The sequence below is a fragment of the Cydia amplana genome, chromosome 12 (assembly GCF_948474715.1).
Source record: "Cydia amplana chromosome 12, ilCydAmpl1.1, whole genome shotgun sequence".
Taxonomy (NCBI): Eukaryota; Metazoa; Arthropoda; class Insecta; order Lepidoptera; family Tortricidae; genus Cydia; species Cydia amplana.
The window spans coordinates 5,014,464-5,038,397 of NC_086080.1; the positions used below are offsets into that span (position 1 = coordinate 5,014,464).

The following is a 23,934-nucleotide window of genomic DNA, read 5'->3' on the forward strand; positions in this document are numbered from 1 at the left end:
TTCAACCGGAGGAACAATGCTGTTTAATAGCCAACCAGTTGTTCCAACATCTTTAATATCCTTTTTTACATAAACCAATTAAATAATATCACTGAGAATAACTCTTTTAGAAGGTTAGCCAAGATGTAGAGTGTAGGTACAAAGCACCGCAGGCGCCAGAACCCCGCGCGGCCCAAGACCCCGCCCGGGTTCTGGAACCCGAGGTGGGACGTGCCACAAGACCCCGCCCGGGTTCTGGAACCCGAGGTGGGACGTGCCACAAGACACCGAGGAGTTCAACCGGAGGAACAATGCTGTTTGATCAACCAAGCCAAAGAATAGTGTATAGAGAGTGGTAAATTTTGTAGCCACAGTACATTAAGTGCCATCTTTCGACAGACGTTTAAAACTGTTAGAACGCTAGTTGACTTTGATCCTTATTCTTTCACTGACACGTGTCAATTTGTTAAATGTCAAAAATTAACGCCATCTACTCGACAGTAGGCCAAATGTATCGCACGCGCGAAAAGATTGCGCCATTCTTGAATTTTTAATCTTCTGTTTTTTTTTCGTTTGTTTTTTTCTTCTTGTTGATTGAAGTTTTAATTCTGTCGAAAGATGGCAGTAAATTTTCTGTGGCTACATAATTTAGTTTTACAATCCGCCTCTATTTCAAACTCTCTTTGATCGAGCTGTCACTGACATAGCACGGGTGTACCTACCTTCATGTGGAACCGAATAGTTATGTCACGTTTTTGCTAATCAGTATTGGGTCTTATTTTATCACCTAGGAAGAAACTTGATAATAGGAGACTAGAGAAAGTTGTCCCAAAGAGAGGATTAAACTAGATATAAAGCCCCGTGTCCATATAGCGCGGCAAGCTATCGAACATTGGCTCGCGCGGCAGCCGCGCACAATGGATACCGGGTTGGCTCGCGAGCTAAAGCCCTTGCTACACGGTCGCCGACAAGCCTTCTAACCGTCTGACCATGGTCAGTTTTGGTCAAATTTTGTTGGAAACAACTAGACAGTGTAGACACACGGTCCGGGACGGACCAAGGCCACGCGGTCTGAAGGCTTGTCGGCGACCGTGTAGCAAGCCTTTAACTCGCACGCTCGCGCGGCAGCCCGGTATCCATTGCGCGCGGCTGCCGCGCGAGCCAATGTTCGATGGTTTGCCGCGCGATATGGAGACGGGGCTTAAGACTGTGTTCAGTATTGTCTTAAATTGACACATTTGACTTATATGTATGTAGTAACGTTCGTAGTTGGTAATTGTCTTCTGTGCGTCTACCATCAGTTTGGCACTGACCTAAACGCCATCGAGAACGTAATTTACTTTCTATACATCTCGCTCGTAAGTCGTACTCGCATATTAGTGCAAACGAGATGTATAGAAAGTAAAATACGTTCTCGATAGCGTATGTCAGTTTTGACACTGTCATCAGTGACTCATGGTACGGGCTCTGGTATTAAAGTCATGGTTCTTTAGAGTAAGGTAATTTACATGTATTTAATAATTTTAAATTTTTTTAATAGAAAAATTATATGATAATTTTTATTATAGGTAGATACGGTGTGTTGATTGACTGTGTTGTGATTGTTACATAAAAGATAGACAATTAAAAGTTTATTTTATAGGTATAGTTTAATACAAGAGTGTAGTAACATTGTAGGTAGGTATCTCAGCTTTCTAAGAAAATAAATATTTCTGAACAACATTTTGTTTTTATCGTTTTATTTAAAAAACTGAAAGATGATAAAAGAGAATTTAAGCTGTCTAGAGTCTAGATATATTTTAAAACTTCTTTTCCTATCCTTTAAAGCACCTAAATAAACTACAACTGCACTATAGAATTGTCCATCCCTCCATCAAATTAAAATTACTCGTCAGTCGGCGTATAGAGAATAATTAAGTACCGTATCGTAAAAGTATAACACTGTGCCCTTTAACATAACTTTGCCCACGGCCACTGTGGGCAAAGTTTTATACTTTTATGGTACTTGAATTAAGTAATCGAATTAAAACGACTCGGGAAAATACCCGTCAGTTATTCTTATTATAGGTACCTATTTTGTAAAATTATTCGTGTTTTAAATTAAACACCCAACTACCATTTCAGTTTGTATCTTATTGCCTATCCAGGAAGGTCGATAACTGTACAAATAGTTTGTAATTACAAAAGTTATTCATTGAGTTTTTTTCATGCACAATAATTACCTACCTATTTACCATGATATCGAGAAATCTCCATTTCCGTATTTTAAAAGCGGCCAAGTGCGAGTCGGACTCGCCCATGAAGGGTTCCGTATTTAGGCGATTTATGACGTATTAAAAAAAAACTACTTGCTAGATCTCGTTCAAACCAATTTTCGGTGGAAGTTTACATGGTAATGTACATCATATATTTTTTTTAGTTTTATCATTCTCTTATTTTAGAAGTTACAGGGGGGGGGGGACACACATTTTACCACTTTGGAAGTGTCTCTCGCGCAAACTATTCAGTTTAGAAAAAAATGATATTAGAAACCTCAATATCATTTTTGAAGACATACGCCACACGTATGGGTTTGATGAAAAATAAAATTTTTGAGTTTCCGTTCGAAGTATGGGGAACCCCAAAAATTTATTGTTTTTTTTCTATTTTTGTGTGAAAATCTTAATGCGGTTCACAGAATACATCTACTTACCAAGTTTCAACAGTATAGTTCTTATAGTTTCGGAGAAAAGTGGCTGTGACATACGGACGGACAGACAGACAGACATGACGAATCTATAAGGGTTCCGTTTTTTGCCATTTGGCTACGGAACCCTAAAAATCAAGAATCTAATGAACGATCGCAGGTGAGTGCGTGAATGTAAGTTTCTATAAGTGTGTACCTAACGTTTTCTCTAACTCCAAAGCATTGACCTCATTATGCGTTGACGTCACCTAACGGAAATGAGTTTCATCATATCGTAAAACTATTGAGGTTTTAATTAAAAAGGGTTACTAAATAAAACAATAATTTGTACCAAGACTTTATTGTTCAATACCAGTACCTAATTCTAAAACAGGTTACAATTAAAATTCAAGTATGTCAACAGGGTCGCAGTCAGGTTTTTACCTTTTAAAGTAGATTCAATGCAAGCCAGCGTACCGAATTAAGGTCAAGAGATGTATGTGCAAGGCACTTCAGTGGATGAATCACGGCACATATGCGTTGCCAACTGTTTCAGTCAAAATAACATGACTTGCTCAATTTTAGCGTGGGCGAAAGTGAAGCAAACAACGATGGGTTAACCTTTTTATTTATTCTCAATAAAACAGAATATAATTTTCACTAGCTTAAGTTAAAATGGGAATAAATCAAGTGATTAGTATTTCATCTTTCTTGCTGCATAAACATATACATAAATATATTGCATTCAGTATTCAACTTCGGAACAAAAATGAAATTTAGTCTGAAAATAGTTTCCATATAATCTGAACTGAAAAAATTATGGTTAGTTTTGATATTTATATTTTTTAATGCTACAACAATTTTACAGAAGTCTATGAGAGTTTCTTGGCTTTCTGGTAGAGAGTATCGACAACCTTGCTCATATGATGGATGGTTTCCAGAACAGTCTCATAGGTTTTCTCAAGGGGGGACTCGTCAAAGACAATCAGGACGCCTTCTCCTTGGTCTAGGATGCCATTCAGCTTCTTATCCAGGATCATTTGGGACAATTTCTTCTCTACTTGTACAACAGGGAGACGGATGGAGCGGGCTACGTGTTCCACTTGGACGCGCATGTAGGGCTCCACTATACGGCATAAGTTCTGTTCCAACATAGTATCATAAAGGGCACCGAGGTGAGCTCTCACTACTGCATCTTCTTCAAGTTCTGGCTTGTAAGTTTTAAGTGCAGCTTGGAAATCAGCTAAGGATCTCTTGTGAGAAGCTGTCGCTACTGCTCTCATCGCTTCTAACTCTTTCCCGGCATATTTGAGGGCCGCTTTGCTGCCACATATAACAGCAACTTCTTCAGCCTGGTTCAGCATAATTTTAGACAACAACATGTATTTTAGTCCCGTGAGTGCTTTGGGACTATCAGCGCCATCATATCCTTCAAAAGCTTCATAGAAATATGAATATGCGGTTTTGAAGTCCCGTTCGTCGGCAGCATGCAAGATGCCGGACTGCAGGTCGAGCGCAGCCTGCATCTTCGGTGGGCAGTAGATCGCGTTGGCAGTGGTCCTAGCGGACGTCAGGGAGGCGCGCGCTTTCGGTAGATTACTGAGGGCATGGAAGGTTTTACTCTCGAAAAGGAGCACTTCCACTAGTAAATTTTTGTCATCGAGCTTTTTAAGCTCGCGCAGCAGCGCGGTAGCGAGGTCCAGCGCATCCGTGTACATGCCCGTGTCGTAGTAAAGCGCGATCAGACGCGCCTCCAGCGACTGCCGCAGGAACGTGCGCCGTTCCTCTTTCGCCCATTCTATACACTCTTTACATAACTGGACTTCTATGCCGATACCCGCCTCCAAATCCAGGAAGAAATCGACCAACGCACGAACTAGTTTCGCCGCTTTCGCCTTGCTTATCAGGCTGAGAAACGGCCGGGTGGCTTTGATCAGTTCGGCTAACTCCTTGGCCTTGCCCTCCTTTTTGTACTTCTCGCCGAGGTTCAGGATGCCCTGCTCCTTGGCCCGTATGTTTTCTTCATCATCTTCAGGCAATTCTCCAGTACTGACCATCTTGTCGGTCATGCGGACGTCCTCCTCTCTGGTTGTTGACGAAGACACACGCGAACGCTCAAATAACATCGCGCCGGCCATGATGTGGATATTTATACGCTTAAACTAAAAAAATCCTTCAAGTAAACAGTGATTTCCAGTACAACTGCACGATTTTTCCTTTGTATAATTTTGTTATATTCGCAAAGTCATCGACGACCTCACTTTATTTTTTTTTCGTAAGTCGTAGACGGCAGACGCTGGCTGGGTTGCCAGTCGAATTCTATAAAACTACTAAAATTTGTCTATGTCTAATGTTCAACGAAACAATAAAAATGATTTTGGTAATAATAATTATTAATAAAATACTACAACTACATTTTCCTAATTTTAAATCATAATTACATTTTTTATTGATTGCTATACTGTGTTTTACTCAAGCATTATTATAACTGGTTGTCATAAAAAAAAACAATTACAAACTAATATCATAATATGACACTGATTTGCGTCAAAGTTTTGTTACTTTATTAATGCCAATTTATTGAATTCCTATTGCTTAGTTATGATATAATGAAAATCCTGCATTATTGAGAAGCTTTGAATAACTTCGTTTCACAATGAGTTCGCAAACCAAAGTAACTAAAGTAAGTAAACTAACCAATACAGCAGTAAGTACCTACCTAAGTAAGTCCCTTTTTCTAATAGTCGTAAGGTCGTAACACACTACCGCACCGCACCGCGACTTTGGTGCGCCACACCCACAAGTGAAAGCGAGAAAGTGATATCTGTTTATTGCTCTCAATTATGGACCCGGCGCACCGTGACCTTGAACGTTGTGGTAATGTGTTACGGCTATAAAATTTGTAACGCAAGAATTATTTGCAATATTCAGATTATTTCCAGTTCCAGGAAGGCGCAAGTTCTAGCTAAGATATGGCCCATGTAGGTAAATCACGTATTTCTTAGCTAGCCTGCTAGTGGTGATGTGATAGAAGAATTAAACTCATGTGTTTTTTTTGCGGATCCACATTCCGGGCTATGAAAGGTTAACAGATAAGGCTCTAAGTAAAAAAACACAGAGTTTCATTTTACTGTCACCACTAGCAGACTGGCTAAGAATTACATGATTTGCATGCTGAAAATCTTAATTTAAATTAATTAGAATTGAATATGTCCGCCGCATACGAGAGTCTAAACAAAAATTTTATCCAGTATACGACGAGCTACGAAACGAAAGTACCGTAGCTTTAAACCGAAATGATTAATGTTTCAGACAGAAGTAATCGTATCCACTACAGAAAATCCAGAAAGCGTTTGCATGCTGTTGGATATATGTAAAGAAGTCAAGCTTTATTATGAAAGTCCAGTTATTTTTCTTACCAAAACAGATTTTTCGGAAAAAGCATTTAACGTCTTGTGTACAGTTCACAGTATTCTGAATGAGGAAAGAGATGAGAAGACCAAAGGTCGGATTTTAGACTTGATTGTCGATTACCACTTGCAATGGTTGCAATATGTGAACGCCATAGAAAACTTTGAACAACTTGTGATTGATCGAAGCTTGCCTAAAGAAGAATTATACCAAGCAATAAACTACACTATGGACAGTATGACCTATCGCTTAAAGCATTTTCAAAGATTCATTGAAAAGAATCGATCTGGTTTATCTAACGCAAACCATGCTATATTAAACGCAGAGCTGGAAATCGTGGAAGAAATGCATAAAGAAATTGCCAAAGCCTTGGTTGACAAGTTGAAGTGTTTTCGAGGTATTCAAAGCGGTCCAGAATTCGACATTAAACTTAAATCTGAAGTCGAAGATCTGTTACAATGGTTAGATAAAATTAGCGACAACTTAGCCATTCTGCTTAGTAAATATGTAAGTTTTAACGTGCTACGTTTAAGTAGCGATTTAACAAAAACGTTACAACAAATAGTTGAAGAATTCAAAACCGATGAGTCGCCTTCAGCTAAAAAAATATTGGAAGAACTTAAAGAAAAAGGAAAAGATTTGTGTTCTATGGTAAGGGCTACAGCAAGCCATGATCTTGAGATAAATAAAGTTGTAGAAAAAATAGCTGTTTTAAATGACCGTATTAAACGTTTAGAAGAAGAGAATGCTCGTGCAGCGCTTGGGGCACTTCGGCACAAAAAGGAATTTCTTGAAGCAAGATTAACCTCGTTAGACAATTTGAAGACTACTTTAAGGAGCTTTCACAACTTAGCAGATTTCATGCCGGATATTCCATTAGAAGAGTTGTGCCAGTGTCCAGATTTTTTCCAAATGAGAATATTTAACCACGCACTTCCATCTCCAGAGCGCGAGCGTTTGATTTCCGAGTTCTGCTACTTATGGGATATAGCCGTCATTGGGAAAAAGAAAAAATCAATCATATCAATTCTCAGTGCAACTGAGGAAAAAGAGGAATTTACTGATGACCTTGGTACATTTTATATAGACGAACATGGTAGAAAAATATATAAGAAACCAGATGAACCCACATTGTATCAATGTAACGAAAATGAGATGTTGGTTCCTCTTTCTGATGATTCAGAATATATCTATTTTTATGATGAATGCGGGAGACACTTCTTAGATCCTCACACTAGACAAAAGATTTACAAAGCTCATGCAACAGCGAGTGAATTCATGATGGATAGCGCTGGAGCTCTTATTAAGCTGAAGGAAATCCGCAATGGCATCACGTATTACTACGATAACTTTGGGCGTTACTATATAAACGAGGAAAACAAGCGTATCTACATAGAAGAAGACGCTACAAGTGAATATGAAAATGATGGGTTTGGTAATCTTGTACGTATAAGAAGCCAATTAGATATTCTTGAACCTTGCCCCGATGATGAAAATGTTACCGAAGATTTCAACTATTTGAAAAGAAACGTTGGAGCGGCGTTGCGTGAATGTATTGCGAAGACAATTGTTGCGCAGCCCGCAGATCCAGTGAAGTATTTGTCTACTTGCCTATTTAAATATAGAGACAACATTGAGCAAAGAGAAAAGAGAGTCAGAGAAAAAGAACAATTGGACGTAGAAAGAGAAATACGTGCAGCTGAGGAACGCGAGGCTTTAGAGAAAGCCGCCAGAGAAGCTGCCCTCCTGATGACGCAAGGTGGCAGTGAGGCTACTTATGATTCGAATCTAGTTAACTACCATCAGCATTCACCCGATATTTTGTCAACAAGTTCAAAACAATAAAGCGAAAGTAAAGGTTCAAGTTCAAATAAGTTACTTATTGACTGTGATGTCAACCAATATCCTGATTGCATCTGCGCAGTAGGGTTGTTTTAGAAAGAAGTTCTATTTAATTTATATTTTTAATTCTTTTGCGTTACGTATGTAATGTAATCGTATATTTATCCAAATTTAATAAAATGAATATATTTCCCACATACGGCACTTCAAACATGTGTTCTATTTTCGATCAGTAAGACTGACATTCGATTGTAATTTTTGAACTGTAAAAAATAAAGACAAGCTACGCTGGCGCCATCTGCTAGATACTTCGACTGGCCAACCTTTTTTTTTATGACCCAGGGGAAATCCCTTATGGATCCCACTGGATTAGCCAAGCAGATCTTGTCAGTAGAAAAAGGCTGCAAATTTGAAAAATGTGGGCGCGAAGGGATATTGTCCCATTGAAAATTTGAATTTCGCGCCTTTTTCTATTGGCTAGATTTGCTTGACTAATAACCTTGTCAGAAGAAAAACTACCATAAATAATTTAATTTTTATTAGTAGCAACTTCACAAATTTTGACAGATGTCGGCCATATTACGATTACGAGTTGTGAATTTGACGAATTGCCTACTCCTCGATAATATCATATCATATCATTTAAGTTAAGCGAAGTAATACTTTACCAGGAACTCGGTTCGACCGTCAGAAACGGGCCGAATTTGCAACGATGTTTCGTAGAAGAAATTATGCTAGGTACTAGTAAATTTACTAATTATATGTGAACAGAGTGAAAACAATTTGTGGTGTCTACGTGCTTCTTACAATGATTAATCTTTTAGGACAAGGTTTTCCAATATTTTATGTAAATTAGCTAGCATTAGTCGGAGTGACGTATCGGGCTTCGAATGTTTTCGTCACGTGCCGTCGCGAGGATCGTGTGTACAAATACAAGTGCGTGAATGTTGTAGGGTGTTTGAATTATTGTCGTCATTTTCCTTTACTCATGGCCTTGTAGGCCGGTTAGTGCGACAGTTTCGCGATGGCTCCCAGACCGCCCGGTCCTCCGCCGCCTCCTGGCCCTCCGCCGCCACCGGGGCCGCCTCCGCCGCCTAGTTTCGGAGCTTCGTCGAAGGGAGGTTCGGGAGACAACAGGAATGCCCTGCTTAGTTCTATTAGGCAGGGGGCAAAGTTGAAAAAGACTGTTACAGTGGATAAGAGTGTACCGTATATACCGGGGAAGGTGTCTAGTTCTGGTGGAAGTGCATCTCCAGTTGGCAATGGGGTCAAGAGTGGTGGTATGCAGAATGGTGGCAGCGCAGCGCCGCCGATGTTGGGAGGGCTGTTTGCGGGTGGAATGCCCAAGCTGAGGCCCACTGGTGGCAAATTTGGTGGTGAGTATCTTTGTAAAGATAAGATCATACTAGTTTTAAATTGGTAATATTGTTGTCAAACACCCGAAGTTGTACTCATCAGTGTTTGCCTCCTGTATTATAAAAAAAATATTAGAATGCAATTATACTATTAGCTTGCTACTTGTAGTAAATGAATGTCTCTAACATCTATTGTCTCCAGTTTTTATTGTTTTGAATTATTGTTCTTACATCATATAAAAACAATCAACATGCCCTAGCTGGATTTATAGAGAAATTATGGATAACAACATCTTCAATAATGATAATAATTTTATACTAGGAGAATGTTATCAACTAATTCACATTTTTTTGGGTTCCATACCCAAAGGGTAACCCGTCTGTGATAGCTAGACAGTTGAAATGTTAACAGTTGATGTATTTCGGTTGCCGCTATAACAACAAATACTAAAAACAAAATAAAATAAATATTTAGTTGGGGCTCCCATACAACATCATGTTTTTTTTGTATGGGAGCTTGCATGCTTCGTGCGCGAGTCCGATTCGCACTTGACCGGTTTTTTTCTCTTTAAAAACCTAACAAGACATTGGTTTCTAAGAACTCTGAAATAGCTTTACAAGTCGAAACCGAAACTACCTGTTAGTTTATCATTATCACATCTAAACACATACATAACAAGTGCACACTGATATGATATCTGGTATTTAATTACATTATTAATTGTTCTCCACTCTGCTGCAGATAAAGGGGAGATTAATGATATCAAGTTATGTTTATTATAAATATCAACTGAGAGGAAAATGGTTCTGTATTATGTTTAATGCCTTAGAACTTATTATATTATTATTAAAGCCTTTCTTATACGAACTGTTAACATTTCATTTAACCATTATATGTGTATATATATTTCTACATGCATGTTCGTAAGGTCTTTTTGACTCGTTGACTTTTGGCCTCTTCCGAATCGCCTTTTTCTAATATATTTAAGTATTTGTCCAACATTTTCTTCCATTCTTGTCTATCTATTGCCCTTTCTTTCCAGTCTTTTCCTATTGTTTCTATTAGGTCTTTTTCCCATCTTGTTTTTGGTTTGCCCTTTTTTCTTTTACCAATTTTTGGATTCCATTTTGTTGCTATTTTTGTCCATCTGTTGTTTTGTCATCACAGAATGCCTTAGAACTTAGTGCTTAGATAATAAATAAAGAAAAGATCAAAGTATTTACATTCGTATTCAGGGTTCATCCACATGTATTTATACCTTTTTCCTATGAAAAAGTGTCACAAGGGCGGGGGCGGGGCTAAAAATCGATATTTTGTGTGATGTAATTAATGGATCCTCAGGCATAATTATTTCATGCCTAATATGGTCATTTGAGGTAGGTATTGTTAATTACTCAAATGGCATGTTATCCTTTTGCTATCGCTAAATATTCTGGAATGACTATTGACCAATATCAATACTTAAACCTTATTGTGGTTTGATGATACTTTTACTGTAGTTTTTGTTTGAGTTATATAAGCCTAAAAAGGCTTACAGACTTTTTTATTCCAGTTAATATTTTTTAAATATTGCCTATAGTTTTCTGAAGCATTTCCAAAATTAAGGTAAACATACATAAGTTACATAACATAAGGTAAGCTGGGTTGGTTTGGAGCCTCTTGGGCTGACCTATCTCCGGTGTCACTGTAACAAGCTATATGGGACTCCCATTATCACATCCTCATTTCTATGGTAACAAAGTAGCTGTGGTAAAAAAAAACAAATATCAAAATTTATTATTTGTGATACTTCCCAATTTTCCCAATTCAAATCGCACTTAACAACATTATAAAGTTTATTATAGATTTCCATATGCCTACAAGCGAAAAGCACATAAATAACGAATGCGTAAATCTCGATTTTGGGCAAACAGGACTTGTGACAGCATGTATGATATAACTTGTTACGTATACTAGATAGGCAAATAATATAGACTGTCAACCTCGGTACAAGTTCAAATTGCGTGTTCCCTATTATTGTTGTAGATAGCGCCCGACGCAGTTAGTGAGGTCTCAGATCCATATATTTTAGCGCTTTTACTTACATCCTAACCCGGAGTGTTTGCTTGGCAATCTAGTCCCAAGAACTTTCACATTCATTAGTTACTACTGTCAGGCGTGGCTCACTCCGCGATTTCGTCGCTTTGCTACAGGTAGCTAAAGGCTCCGTCACACAGGCGCGTTTTGCTGGCGGGGTGTGAGCGGGGCGCGACGCGAGCGCCTCGCGCGCGCGATCTGCGCGTGGCCGCAGCGCCCCGCCGGCGCGCCGTGCGTTTCCCCCGCTTTGATCGCGCCCGCGCAGTCACACACAACACAGCGCGCGTTGCGTACGGTTTGGGTTGTGAGCGCGGCGCTGGCGGGCCGCGAACGTGACGTTGGCGCGACGCGCGCGTTCTGCCGGCGTCCACAAGACGCGATGCGGGCGCGGGCGCCGCGCGCGCCGCTCTCATCGCGCCCCGCTCGCAAAACGCGCCTATGTGACGGAGCATTAAAAGTACATCCGTTCCACACCAATTTTGGTGGCTAGCCATAAGCCGCGCGTGGCGCTGTCGCCACCTAGCGGCCATATCTGTGCTGATCGTAACAGACGCGTTTTGTTAGAGAGTGAGTCTTCTGTACATAGTACTATTATTTATTCTGTGCTACTGTCCAATCAAGAGGGAAAATAGCTATAAGTATTAGTCTTGTTTCAACATGATATTTTAATAACACCCAAAACCCGAAGAGCCCCTAGTAGGTAAATATATATTGACATATTATTTTGTACAAACGTTCGTTTCGTTTTCGAGCAAAACTTGACATTATACCTACTTATATTGGTACGGTTTTCTAGCCCGCTATCTTACCTCTTCGCTACCGAAGTTCACGTTATTGACAACATTGCAAACGTTCCATACTTTCGTTCCAGCAGTCTTGGTAGCAGTGGCGTAGCTAGAGGATATGGCGCCCGGGGCAGGCACCAAATTTGCGCCCCCCCCCAAACGAAATGAACTAACGAAAGGGTTACTTTTTACTTATTAAAGTTTACTTTTGATTTAGACAAATAAGTGTTTTTTTAGTCCATCGGTGGCTAACAAGCTTACGACTCACCTGATGGTAAGCGGTCACCGCATCCTATGAACGTCTACACTCCAGGGGCGTTACATGCGCGTTGCCGACCATTTTAAAACATATACACTTCTTTTTTGGAGATCTCCTTAGACTTGAAGATTCAATATCGCTTGTAAGTTTGGGATCGTAGATTATTCATAGCGCGCCTTTGGACTGATTTGAAGGGACCAAGGTGGCATCTAGGTGCTCCTGCCCAAAGGTGACAGCAGTACTCATTATATGGGATCTGTCCATGGTCGTACGCAGCATTTTTTAAGGGGTGGGGCAGAAGTAGGGGAGGCTGGGGACGTTGTAACAGGGTACGGTTGAAACAGAGATTCTTAGCTTATGGTCAGAGACCAGGGTGGGACAACTACCCCACCTTGTCCCACCGTGGGTACGCCTATGGATCTGTCTGCCCCAGAGTAAAGTATCGCCTCCCTTTATTGAGCACACCGAGTTTTTTGGATACGAGCGCAGCCTACTCAGCAAGGTGGCTACGAAATTATTGGACGTCACTGATGGAGATGTCAACACCGAGGCTCCCAATACTCCCTGACATGGGAAGGGTTGTGCCTTGAAAAATGAGGTTTTCTTAGCGCAAAATTGGGCCTTGGTAGGATTGAATTGGACTAAATTGTCCCGATCCCACACCGAAACTCTGGATAGAATGCTCTCAATACCTGACACAGGTTTTTCACGGCATTCTAGTATCACCACAGAACGAGCGATGTTGGCACGGCATGTGTTAGAGACAAACCAAAGAAAGTCTGCAGCGCTAGATTAAAAGTAGTTTTTAAAAATCAGTATGCGACAACACCACAGAAAATGGATTAAATAGTCTTGATACTTGTGAAATTTCTACCATATTTACCGTCTATGAAAAAATTAAGCTGTATGCACAGCTTAATTTTTATGGTAAAATAAATTTCATTCCAACAATAGATGTCACTATTAATATGTAGACATATACTAATATTGATAAATAATATTGGGAGAATGTGACATTTGGCTTCATCAAAATTAATAACCTTTTGTAATATCCGCGACGGCGGTAAATAGGTACAGAGGGCCTAACGCGAACACCGAAGTTCTCAATATGCGAGCATCTTTCTCTTTTACTCCCATTAAGGCGTAATTAGATTGACAGAGAAATTGCCCGCAATTTGCGAACTAAGTAAAGTTTTCGGAAAAACGAAATAAACCATTAAAACAATAAACATATATTAAAAATTAATTTTAGCTTTATCTAGTAGGTACCCATGCCGTGAGCATAAGCATGGAGGTTGTGGGTTCGAGCTCAAAACCCGGCTAGTACCAATGAGTTTCTCGAAATGTTAGAGGAAGTTCATAAGTATGCCTATACCTATTAGGTGTGTTCAATTTGCTGTGAAAACTTAGTCTAAACCAATATTATATTATCTAAGTAGGTACATATGGTGAAGTATTAAGATGTTTCATTCCACTTACCCGTCATCAACTCCAAATTTTGTAAACATTGTCGTTTTTCAGCTTGAATCGCCTCGTGCTGACTTTTTACAAGTGTAAAATTATTCGTCATGCGGAAAAGTAACTCCCGCACGCCGGTTTTGTAAGGTTTCACCATGTTTATTCCGTTCATCACAAAACACAATGAATATTTAAACGATTTTGACAAACAGATACCATAGTGCATGACGTTTACTGACTGCTTAAAAAACATTGCCATATGTAGTTTTTTAATTCGATGTCAAATTATTGCGCTGCAGACTTTCTTTGGTTTGTCTCTATACAGGTTGGTCCAAACCTTGCCGTACAAAATTTTTTTTAGATTCCTCACGCTGTGGGCTATCAGAATATGTAGGTATGTTAGCCGACTTTTCGTAGTTTTCGAATTATGATTTTTATTTTTATTACTTTTAACTTTTGTCGAGAAATTCCGGGGTGAAGCAATCTTTTTGTAACATAATCCTTGACAAACGGCGCAGTTGCTAAAAAAAATCAGCATCCTCACTTGGCTGAGTTGGGAAAAAAAGACAAACTTTCAAAGTCAAACTTAGATGTTTACCTAAATAAATAAAAAATACAAGCGATTTCAAGGACCTTTGGTTATTTTAGAAACTACTAGACCCTACGTTTTTTTAAAAGGTCAAAAAAGTGATACTTAATAGTCATAATTTGTCAGAGTCGCCGGTCAAAGGAACTGAGGTGGAAAGCTTCCAAATTAGTAATTCATTACAAAGATCCTCTTTTGTTATTTTTACTATTATTTTATGGGGTCACTTCCCCATCGCTATTTCATGTTATCAGTGCAAATACCACGAACAATTATTAGAAGGCATAAAAGCAACGCAAAGCTTCACCCCGGAATTTCTTAACAAAAGTTAAAAGTTAAACTCGAAAACTACGAAAAATCGGCTAACATACATGTATATTCTGATAACCAACGACGAGGATTCTAAAAAAATTTTTTGGACGTCAAGGTTTGCAAGGCTAAAAAATAACTGCATTTCCGTTGCCAGAGAGGTTTTGGGATTATACTGAGCAATTTTTACTATGAGACCAACCCCTAAGTCGCGAAAAAAAGTTTGACTGTTTCCTATATTTTGGCTGGTCCATTTTCTATGGGAGGTCTTTTGCCCATTTTGGCGCCCCCCCTTGGACGGCGCCCGGGGCACGTGCCCCCCCCAGCCCCCCCTAGTTACGCCACTGCTTGGTAGTCTTTACTGTGTACTCGTCTCTTGTATAATCGTATAATTAATGAGATACAATACGATGGCAGTTCGTTAAATACGTAACCTGAATTAAAACGAATGAAACTGGTTACGGGCCCAGATTTCTACAAGATCCTTCGGATCTGATAAGGATCCAACTACAGTATAACAACAAATACTAAAAACAGAATAAAATAAATATCTAAGTGGGGCTCCGATACAACAAACGTGTTTATTTTGCCTTTTTTACGTACGTAATGTAATAGTAGGGAACCTTTCGTGCGCGAGTCCGACTCGCACTTGGCCGGTTTTTTTATGTACTTTAATAAAAAATAAAATGTACACCTATTTTAACGGATTTAGATGAAAAAAAACCTTTTTTTTTATTTAATTAAAACTCAACCTCATACATAAAATACCGTATGGTCAAGGGCCTTTATTACTACATTTTATCATTGAAAAAAAATACATAAAACAATAAAAATACATTTAGATTTAGTGCAACCGCAATTTAAATCGCATACAATAATCATATTGTTATAAAGGTCGCGTACCTATACGTCCACAGTACGAACGGAACTAATCATTTGCGGTAAACTGGGGCACACATCAGCACGCAGGATGCTAGGATGCGCCTGGGCAATGTCATCTGGCAACAAACGGGTCACCGACAGGTCAAAATGGCTAAAGCAATGAACTGGACACACATTGCATTTTTTTTTGGATTAAAAAGAACTTCTCTGAAGTAAATGCACATAAGTAATTCGTTAGATTGTTTTTGAAAGCATGAATTTGAATGAGGCACTTCATGCCGTAAAATTATGGATACCTGACTACTTGATAATCGTGATATCTTGAAACTGATTCATTGCACGATACAGATTTATTTACTAATTAAAGGCTTCGTCACACAGGCGCGTTGTCCGGGCGGCGCGTGAGCGGGGCGCGCCGCTTTAACATATAAAACGCCCACGCCGCGCTCACGCCCCGCCCGGAAAACGCGCCTGTGTGACGAAGCCTTTAATATTTTCTAAGTTCTGTTTTCATATCCCAGATATTAAAATGGCAGGCCGCAGGTCCAATATACCCCTACCTACACCCACATTTTAAACAAACCAAACCCATACATTATGATCGACCCAATGTTTACGGACAGCCAAAAAATTGTTTTCCAATTTAAACATTAGAAACCTCCCGCAGTGCAAGTGAAAATCGACTGTTCCGTGCCATCGTCACGCTTAACTTACAATTGTAAACCTTAAGCCAAAGACATAAAGTCCACCAATGATCAGCAAAGTACAACGGAACTGACGGTTGCCAATGAAGTAGGGCGCGAGGATGCGATTAGGTTAGGACTGCGTTACCATTACACATTGTTCACTGATCATTCGTAAACCTTATTACGAAGGTATAAGGTTCACTTACGGTGTCCATCTTCGGTCAGTTAAGTTGCTTATGTTTGGTACTACCAGTAAAAAAAGCCGACCATGGATGGGTCTTATGTCGTTGCAGTAAGGCTCACGAACGGGCAGTTATATGACGATGGTACTGGCGAATTTGTATGCGTTACGTTTACGACGTTCGAACATTCCATGAGAGGTTAAACGCCCTTTCGTTTCGATTTTATTTTGATTGTATACATTTAATGTTCGCTTTTCTTAGAAAAAAAGGATCTGGTCTAAGATTAGACCCAATTTGCCTGACTAGAATTACTGGAACAAGGATAAGCTGGGTATCACAAACCGTGTTCTCAGGGCAATACTATTATACTACTCATACATTTTGTTTTATAGCACTAACAATCTCCTCAAATCATTTCGCATCTTGGACCTTGTAAATGAACAATCCAAAATCCTGTATTAAAAACCCTCGTGTAACCTCTTACTTACCCCCTTATTCATAAAACTTACCTCTTACAAACACCTGTTAGACTTGTGTCTCTTTCTCACAAACAGAAATGTTAAAATGACAAATAGGGACAAACGACTATAAACGACTTGTTTTTGGCAGACGTTTATAAAAAACACTATGCATTAATCTTTGCAGGAACCACACCCAACGGCCAGATCAAAACCGAAGCGCCGCGGTTCCCCCCGCCCCAGCCCAAAACCTCGCCAGAACGCAAACCTGGCAATGTCAACGCGCTCTCAGCAGCGCTATCGGAGGCCTTGGCCTCCAGGGACCAGCAGGCCTCGCAGGTGTCCCAGGCCCCGCCGAGGCCGGTGGTGAAGAGACAGCCGAGCGAGGCAAGGGCGCGGGGGCCGCCGCCGCAGCCGCCGGTGCAGAAACAGATGCCTTTGGTAAGTTTCAAGCTTTCAGCAGAACTGTAGGGCTAAGATGGTCGCCTCTTAACCTGTCAGATCCCAGTGGCTCCAATATGAGCCGGAATTGTATGGATTTGAGAGGTCCTGGGAAACGAGGGGTTAATCGTTCATGCCTGTCACGTATGTAAGTTACAGATGACACGAGTCGTGTCACACGACAAGCGATAAAAATGCGACCATATAGTTATCGGCGCTAGTTAGATTTACAATTTTCATGATTATTGTTTTACAAATTTGTTTGACAAAAATGTAAGAAATGTCTCTAATAATAAATAACGTTGCCAGCTTAACCCATTTAATGCCAAGGACGTGCAAGTAACGTCTGTAAATACGATTTCAAAATTAATTGAACAACCGTTTACTGTGCATTAGATTCCCTCTAATCAACTTTTCTTGCAATCATGGCTAATGTCGTTTTGTAATCGTCCATAAATTAAAATACAGCTGACAAGCATATCTACAATCAAGAGCAATAAAAAAGGGATTACTCTTCAAATGTAAACTGATATTTACATAGCTCTTGATCCTCGACACGCCGAACGGACCAAATTCACAGAAAAGTAAAAACAGTTTTTTACCCCTTACTACTGCCTCCCAAGATTTGATCATCCCGACAATAATGAATCTTACTAGCATGTACTTAAAGCTCATTTCTAATACAAATAACATAAGTCCTTACCACTAAACAACGTATGAAGTGTTTACAATCCCGCGAAGCTTCCAGGAGCGTCCAAATCGAGATTACCGTCATCCTAATATCCTTTTATAGGACCTTATGGACTAGGCTGTAAGATTTAAAGTTGCACGCCACTTGCACGCTTATTTTAGGCCTGTCAATGTGCATTTTACGGGTGATATCGAACGATTGACATTGTGCAAGTGGTTTATATTTAAACGCCCCGTGTGAGTCTGTAACTGAACAAGATCTATATTTTCGTGTTGAACTGTACTAAAATAGAGTCATTTGTCAAGCAACTGTTAAATAGAGTGGTATAGCCGCCATCAGATGTATCGGAGCGGCCAAGGTGTTCACAAATATCTGATCAAAACTTATCAAGACGCATATCTTATAAAGGGCATGTTCAGATATTTTGTAGCACCTTAGCCGCTCTGATATATCTGATGGCGGCTGTACAAGCGTGATTTTAGAATAGAATAGAATAAAATGTATTCAGGACGCTTATACTCGTACAACACCATTTTACAAAAACGTCACAAAAACGGTTTAAAACGTCACTGAAAAGGTTTCCACTCAGCTTGGTGTCAAGGTATCTTATGAGTACATTGACGCTGGTCTTCCGTGGAAACCCTTCCAAAAAAAAACGAAAGTATAAGAGATATAATAATATATTTAAATTATGTGAGATCAGCCACTAAACATATGTATATTAATATAAAATCTAATCGTAATTAGTCACATTTTCAAGTCTGAGTTGAGTTAGGTTCAAATCCTGATTCGTGACATATGCGAAATCGAATGCGATATGGAATAAATACCATTTGATATATCACAACTATCACAAGCTATGTACTGGAGGAAATGATTGAGGTATACGATCGGTTTTCCCCTTTGGGGTGGAAGGTCGCTTTTATTTAAACTTAGTGCCTATACTAATACTATTGGTGTAAGCTACCAACTATTGCTTTGAAGGAAGTCAACCAGACCTTAGGACCCTTTATGGCCCTTTTATACGAAGACAATAAACAAGACAATCTGCTCTACCCATGCTTGAGCATGGCCATTAAGAAATTTTAAATGGTCTAGACTAGAGCAGGGGTCACCAGCTAGTTTCTTCTGGGGTCACCAATTAATTACTTAAAATAAAATGACCATCGCGGTCCGTTTCTCCTTGAGTTTATTAAATAAGCAAAAAAATAAAATAGGTCGGCGGTCCGCCATTTGGTGACCCCTGGTCTAAAGACTAGAGTCTGGGGGCCTACTGCAAAAATCTAAGTTCGCGAATTGCGGGTATTTTTTTTTGTCACTCTAATTAATTATGCCTTCTTTGGAGTAAAAGAGAAAGATTCCCACAATTTGCGAATTTCGATTTTGGCGGTAGCCCCTCTGTGCATCGCAAATATCGAAAATCGTTATTTCGTTATCGACCTCTCTATATTCGCTCCCTTGCATATTCCATCGATACTACCGATAGCGAGTTTTTTGGTAGGGCTTCAGCCTTGAATACCAGGCCGCGTAGCCAACGTGCCAATCGCTTAAGATCGGTTTTATTAGGATAGCGGTGCCGTCATATAGCGGCCGTCTCCATACTAAATAATACGGCTAAATATGGATGTCGTAGTATTTGTATGGAGACGGCCGCTATATGACGGCACCGCTTTCGGAGGAAACCAAAGCTTTACACTCCGTATAGCGAACGAAACCCAACTGTCACTGTCGCACTAATATGGAAGAGTGATAGAGAGATCAGCGATTCGATGGCGAAGCGCAAGCGATCGTCACCTTGGCTAGGCCGCCAGTGCATTCAGGTGCGATATCAACGGACGCATATGCAAATATTATGTTTTATTACATCGTGCGGTAACCGGGCTAGGCCGTGTTTAGATAGCGATAGCGATAGCGATCGCGGTCACTACATATCAGTCTTACAATAAAGTTTATTTTTAACTGATTCAATTGTGGATAGAGTATAAATACATGAGACGATGGAGGAGAAGGCCTCGCAATTGGGTGGACGATAAAAAGTAGTCTAAATACGAGTATAGTCATACTCGCATTCTCAAATTTGCATCTTTAAATGGCTTGGCTGATTTAAAACCGCGGTTTTAGAATACCCGTGTGAAAACCAAAACTTAGTCAAATAGTAATTTGCTTACTTATTACGTAATTTCTATTGTCATCGAATAAAACTCGAAAACTCATTAACATAAGCCACCGATCGTAAATTAAGAAGATTATTTCCGAACGCACGAAAGAGTTCAAGTTCGCCCACACGCGGCCGAAAACGCAAAAATATCCTTAGCGGGAGTGTGGCGTCATCCTCACTCTGTGGGAGTTTGGGCTTTCGTTATAACCTTGCATTAGTCTGTTTAAGAAAAATTCACGTGTACTCTTTGTACAGTCAGTACCAGAAGTTGCTAAGCGGGCGAGGTGTTCAAAATTACCTTGACACGCTCTTATTCTCTTAGCAATAAAGTCGCGTTAAGATCATTTTGAACACCTGGCCCCCTTTGGAACTTCTGCTGACTGTATCTATAATAGGTACATTCACCTCCAACAAAATCTTGCAAGGAAGCGCGCAAAATGTTGTTAGCTGCTTTTGCAGGGTCGGCTCGCGCATGTAACACCCCTCAGTCACTGCCAGTTTCAGGCATCCATAGGCTACGGTGATCGCTTACCTGGTATAAAAAGGAAATATGGATTGCAACGTGCAATATTGCTGTTATGATGGATTCCTGTAATTTTGATTATTTTCAATTGTATCTTACTGTTTTGTGCATTAAGATGACATGGAGTGAGTCGAAATGTGATTGCGTTATACCTTGTTAAAATATTTTTAAATACTTTGTGTCAGTGTCCAACAATGACAACTGGGCAACAGTGATATTATTATTATTCGGAACCCATAATCTCCCACTACTGGGCAAAGGCCTCCCCTACTTTTTCCGGTCTTCCCGACTCTCTGCAGTCTCTGTCCATTCCTTTAAAAAGGAGTCTTAACTCGTCTCGCCATCGCCGACGTGGCTTAGCCAACTCCTTGTTTTGAGCTGGGCTGCCACTCTGTGGCGATCTTGGCCCACAGCTCAATTGGCATTCGGCAGACATGACCAACCCAGTCCCACTTTAGCTTGGCCGCTTTCCGAGCTACGTCGACTACTTTTGTTCTGGAGCGCAGCGTGGTGTTTCGGATACGATCCATTAATTTCACACCTAAAATGCTGCGCTCCATAGCTCTTTAAAAATCATCCAAAGATTATCGTCTTTCACTATATCTATCACAAAACGTATGACTATCTTTCTTTATCGACAGATACGGTTATCTGTGTATTTCGCTGTTTTAGTCATTGCGCCCACCGCCTATAAGCAGGAAAATACACTAAATGCTAACATCTTTATCATATCGACGCTTATATCTCACATTGTAGCTGCGTGACTTTGTTTTTAGTATAACATGTAATTAGTATTTGCGCGATTGTGTTTTAATTGCTTTACTTTATTTTTGTGGTTTGTTCAAAATGTGGGCACCTGAATATTCATTGACAACTAGGGTATGTTTTACTTCTTAGGTGACTAATAATTACAGTGGAACCTCACTAACTCGAACCTCGATAAGACGAAATCCTCGTTACCACGAAATAAAATGCATTTATTTCTCTTCAAAGCCCACCTCCATAACTCGAAATATTTAACCTCATGAAGACAAAGTATTAAGTAATCAACGATTCCCTTCACGGCTATCCAGTACAAATTTAACATTCATAACTCGATATCTGAAATTTGACCTCTGTAACTCGAAATAAACGGGCCAAGTGCGAGTCGGACTCGCGCACGGAGGGTTCCGCACCATCAACAAAAAATAGAGCAAAACAAGCAAAAAAAACGGTCACCCATCCAAGTACTGACCCTGCCCGACGTTGCTTAACTTCGGTCAAAAATCACGTTTGTTGTATGGGAGCCCCACTTAAATCTTTATTTTATTCTGTTTTTAGTATTTGTTGTTATAGCGGCAACAGAAATACATCATCTGTGAAAATTTCAACTGTCTAGCTATCACGGTTCGTGAGATACAGCCTGGTGACGGACGGACGGACAGCAAAGTCTTAGTAATAGGGTCTCGTTTTTACCCTTTGTGTACGGAACCCTAAAAAAGACGTATTGTAATATCACCTCTATATCTCGAAATTATTTATCAACAACCCTCTGCAACTCGAAGAAAATAATAAGACAGTACTTTATACGTTTGTATAATTACCTCCCTAATACGATGTTTACATTCATTTTACCTCTGTAACTCGAAACCTCTTTAAGATTCATTTATAAAAAAAAGACGAATAAAAACCTATTAAGTCCACACCCTTGTAAAAGGAAAACTCGTTATCAAGAACTTTTTGGCTATTCCCTTCACATTCGTGCTAACGACGCTCCACTGTATAATTGCCAAGAGTTAGAAGGGTATTGCATGTTGTACTAAATTATAATATAATACTCAATTTAATAGTTTATGGATATTCGATATGTATTCTAAGATTTACACCAGGAAAATTTTAACACCGTTTTATTTTTAACGCCATGGTAATGTCATGGCATTCTGTCATTTCCTCATTTCCTATTTAAGGAAGGCTAAAAACTGCGTTTAGTATGAATACATACTCATAATTAAATGTATTTGTTCTTCATATCCTTATCCTTATTACATCGATGTAGATGTATTTATTTTATATCATTATTGTAGTCAGATGTGCTATTTTTCTTTAGTAAAGTTGCCATTAAAGGAAGGAAAAGTAAATTGACCATTGTCCGCAAACCACAAGTACTTTGTATACTATTAAATGTATTCTATTATTTTGTACTATTGAGTATTGACGTATATTTTACGTAAATTGATTTCTTAGTAAGTATAACTCATTATGACTATTCATACTTCGTGTCTAAGGCGGTGATGCATCTTCCTGGTTCCTTGCATTGTAAAGAGTTTACGACTGATTTTTACTCAATAATTGCATACTAATAATGAATAATTAATAGACTAGTTTGCGTAAAAATATAAGCAACTATAAACACAAGACGAATGTTTAACTAAAGCTGAACGTACCGTCGCCCACACTGTTACCTGACAGTTCCTAAACCTTATTACAAAAGGCATAAGGTCCACCGATGGACAGTTAAGACTGTTTCGGTTTGTACCACAAACTGTAAATTAATCTATTGGTTTTATTAGGTAATATGATCAAAGATTCACACATTGTGTAAAGGAGCCCACTGATTAACAGTCCGCCGGACGGTATCGGCCTGTCAGTTACAACAAAATTTTGACAGTTCCGAACAACTGACAGGCCGATACCGTCCGGCGGACTGTTAATCAGTGGGCCCCTTGAGACATGTAAAGTTTATGAAAAAATTGTACTCCGAATTTGACAGGTGTTGATGGTGCCATATATTTTTTGGTAACAGAATTGGCAAACGTATATTAATTTCTTTATTTTCCCTTTATTAAAAGAATTTAGTTCCTACACCCCTCATATCAAATGAAATCCGCCAAGTAACAATAAAAACTGTCGTAGAATAAAATCAAGTTTTTTTATTACCACTGTGTGGGAGTTACGTCACTAACTCAATAACGAAACCACAATAAAAATGCAGCTAAGTCAAGCTGTTATAGTTTCTATAGATACGAAATAAGAGCTTTCACATCGCCTTTGTTTCGCCGTAGCATCTAAACCGGTAAAGCTAATTAAAAATAATTACCAGAGAACTGATTATCGCAATCTCGTATCTAGTGGAACACTATTAAATCATAATGAACTTTATTATGAGCTGTTTAAGTATCATTTAAGATAACCAGATATCAATCTGATT

The 23,934-nt window shown here is 39.4% G+C and overlaps 3 protein-coding genes across 3 annotated transcripts in view; 2 read left to right on the top strand and 1 right to left on the bottom strand.

Moving 5' to 3' along the window:
* Positions 1-3,457: 3,457 nt before the first annotated feature.
* LOC134652796 (26S proteasome non-ATPase regulatory subunit 11) lies at positions 3,458-4,939 on the bottom strand. The gene has a single exon (XM_063507962.1). It carries the CDS (start codon positions 4,780-4,782, stop codon positions 3,517-3,519), a length of 1,266 nt encoding a protein of 421 aa, XP_063364032.1. The 5' UTR covers positions 4,783-4,939; the 3' UTR covers positions 3,458-3,516.
* A 305-nt stretch (positions 4,940-5,244) lies between these two features.
* LOC134652797 (uncharacterized) lies at positions 5,245-8,040 on the top strand. The gene is made up of 2 exons (XM_063507963.1): positions 5,245-5,318; positions 5,957-8,040. The coding sequence occupies exons 1-2, from the start codon at positions 5,301-5,303 to the stop codon at positions 7,898-7,900; spliced, it is 1,962 nt and encodes a 653-aa protein (XP_063364033.1). The 5' UTR covers positions 5,245-5,300; the 3' UTR covers positions 7,901-8,040.
* Positions 8,041-8,489: 449 nt separating this feature from the next.
* The window catches only part of LOC134652829 (WAS/WASL-interacting protein family member 3-like), a 31,654-nt gene continuing 16,209 nt past the window's right edge, over positions 8,490-23,934 (top strand). The window contains exons 1-2 of the mRNA XM_063508011.1: positions 8,490-9,273; positions 17,122-17,375. Of these exons, the coding sequence (XP_063364081.1) occupies positions 8,922-9,273; positions 17,122-17,375 (606 nt within the window). The 5' untranslated portion in view covers positions 8,490-8,921. The remainder of the gene's footprint in view (positions 9,274-17,121; positions 17,376-23,934) is intronic.

What these genes read in the sequence shown, in the direction of transcription:
- LOC134652796 (XM_063507962.1), bottom strand. Translation starts at nt 4,782, where the DNA reads ATGGCCGGCGCGATGTTATTTGAGCGTTCGCGTGTGTCTTCGTCAACA.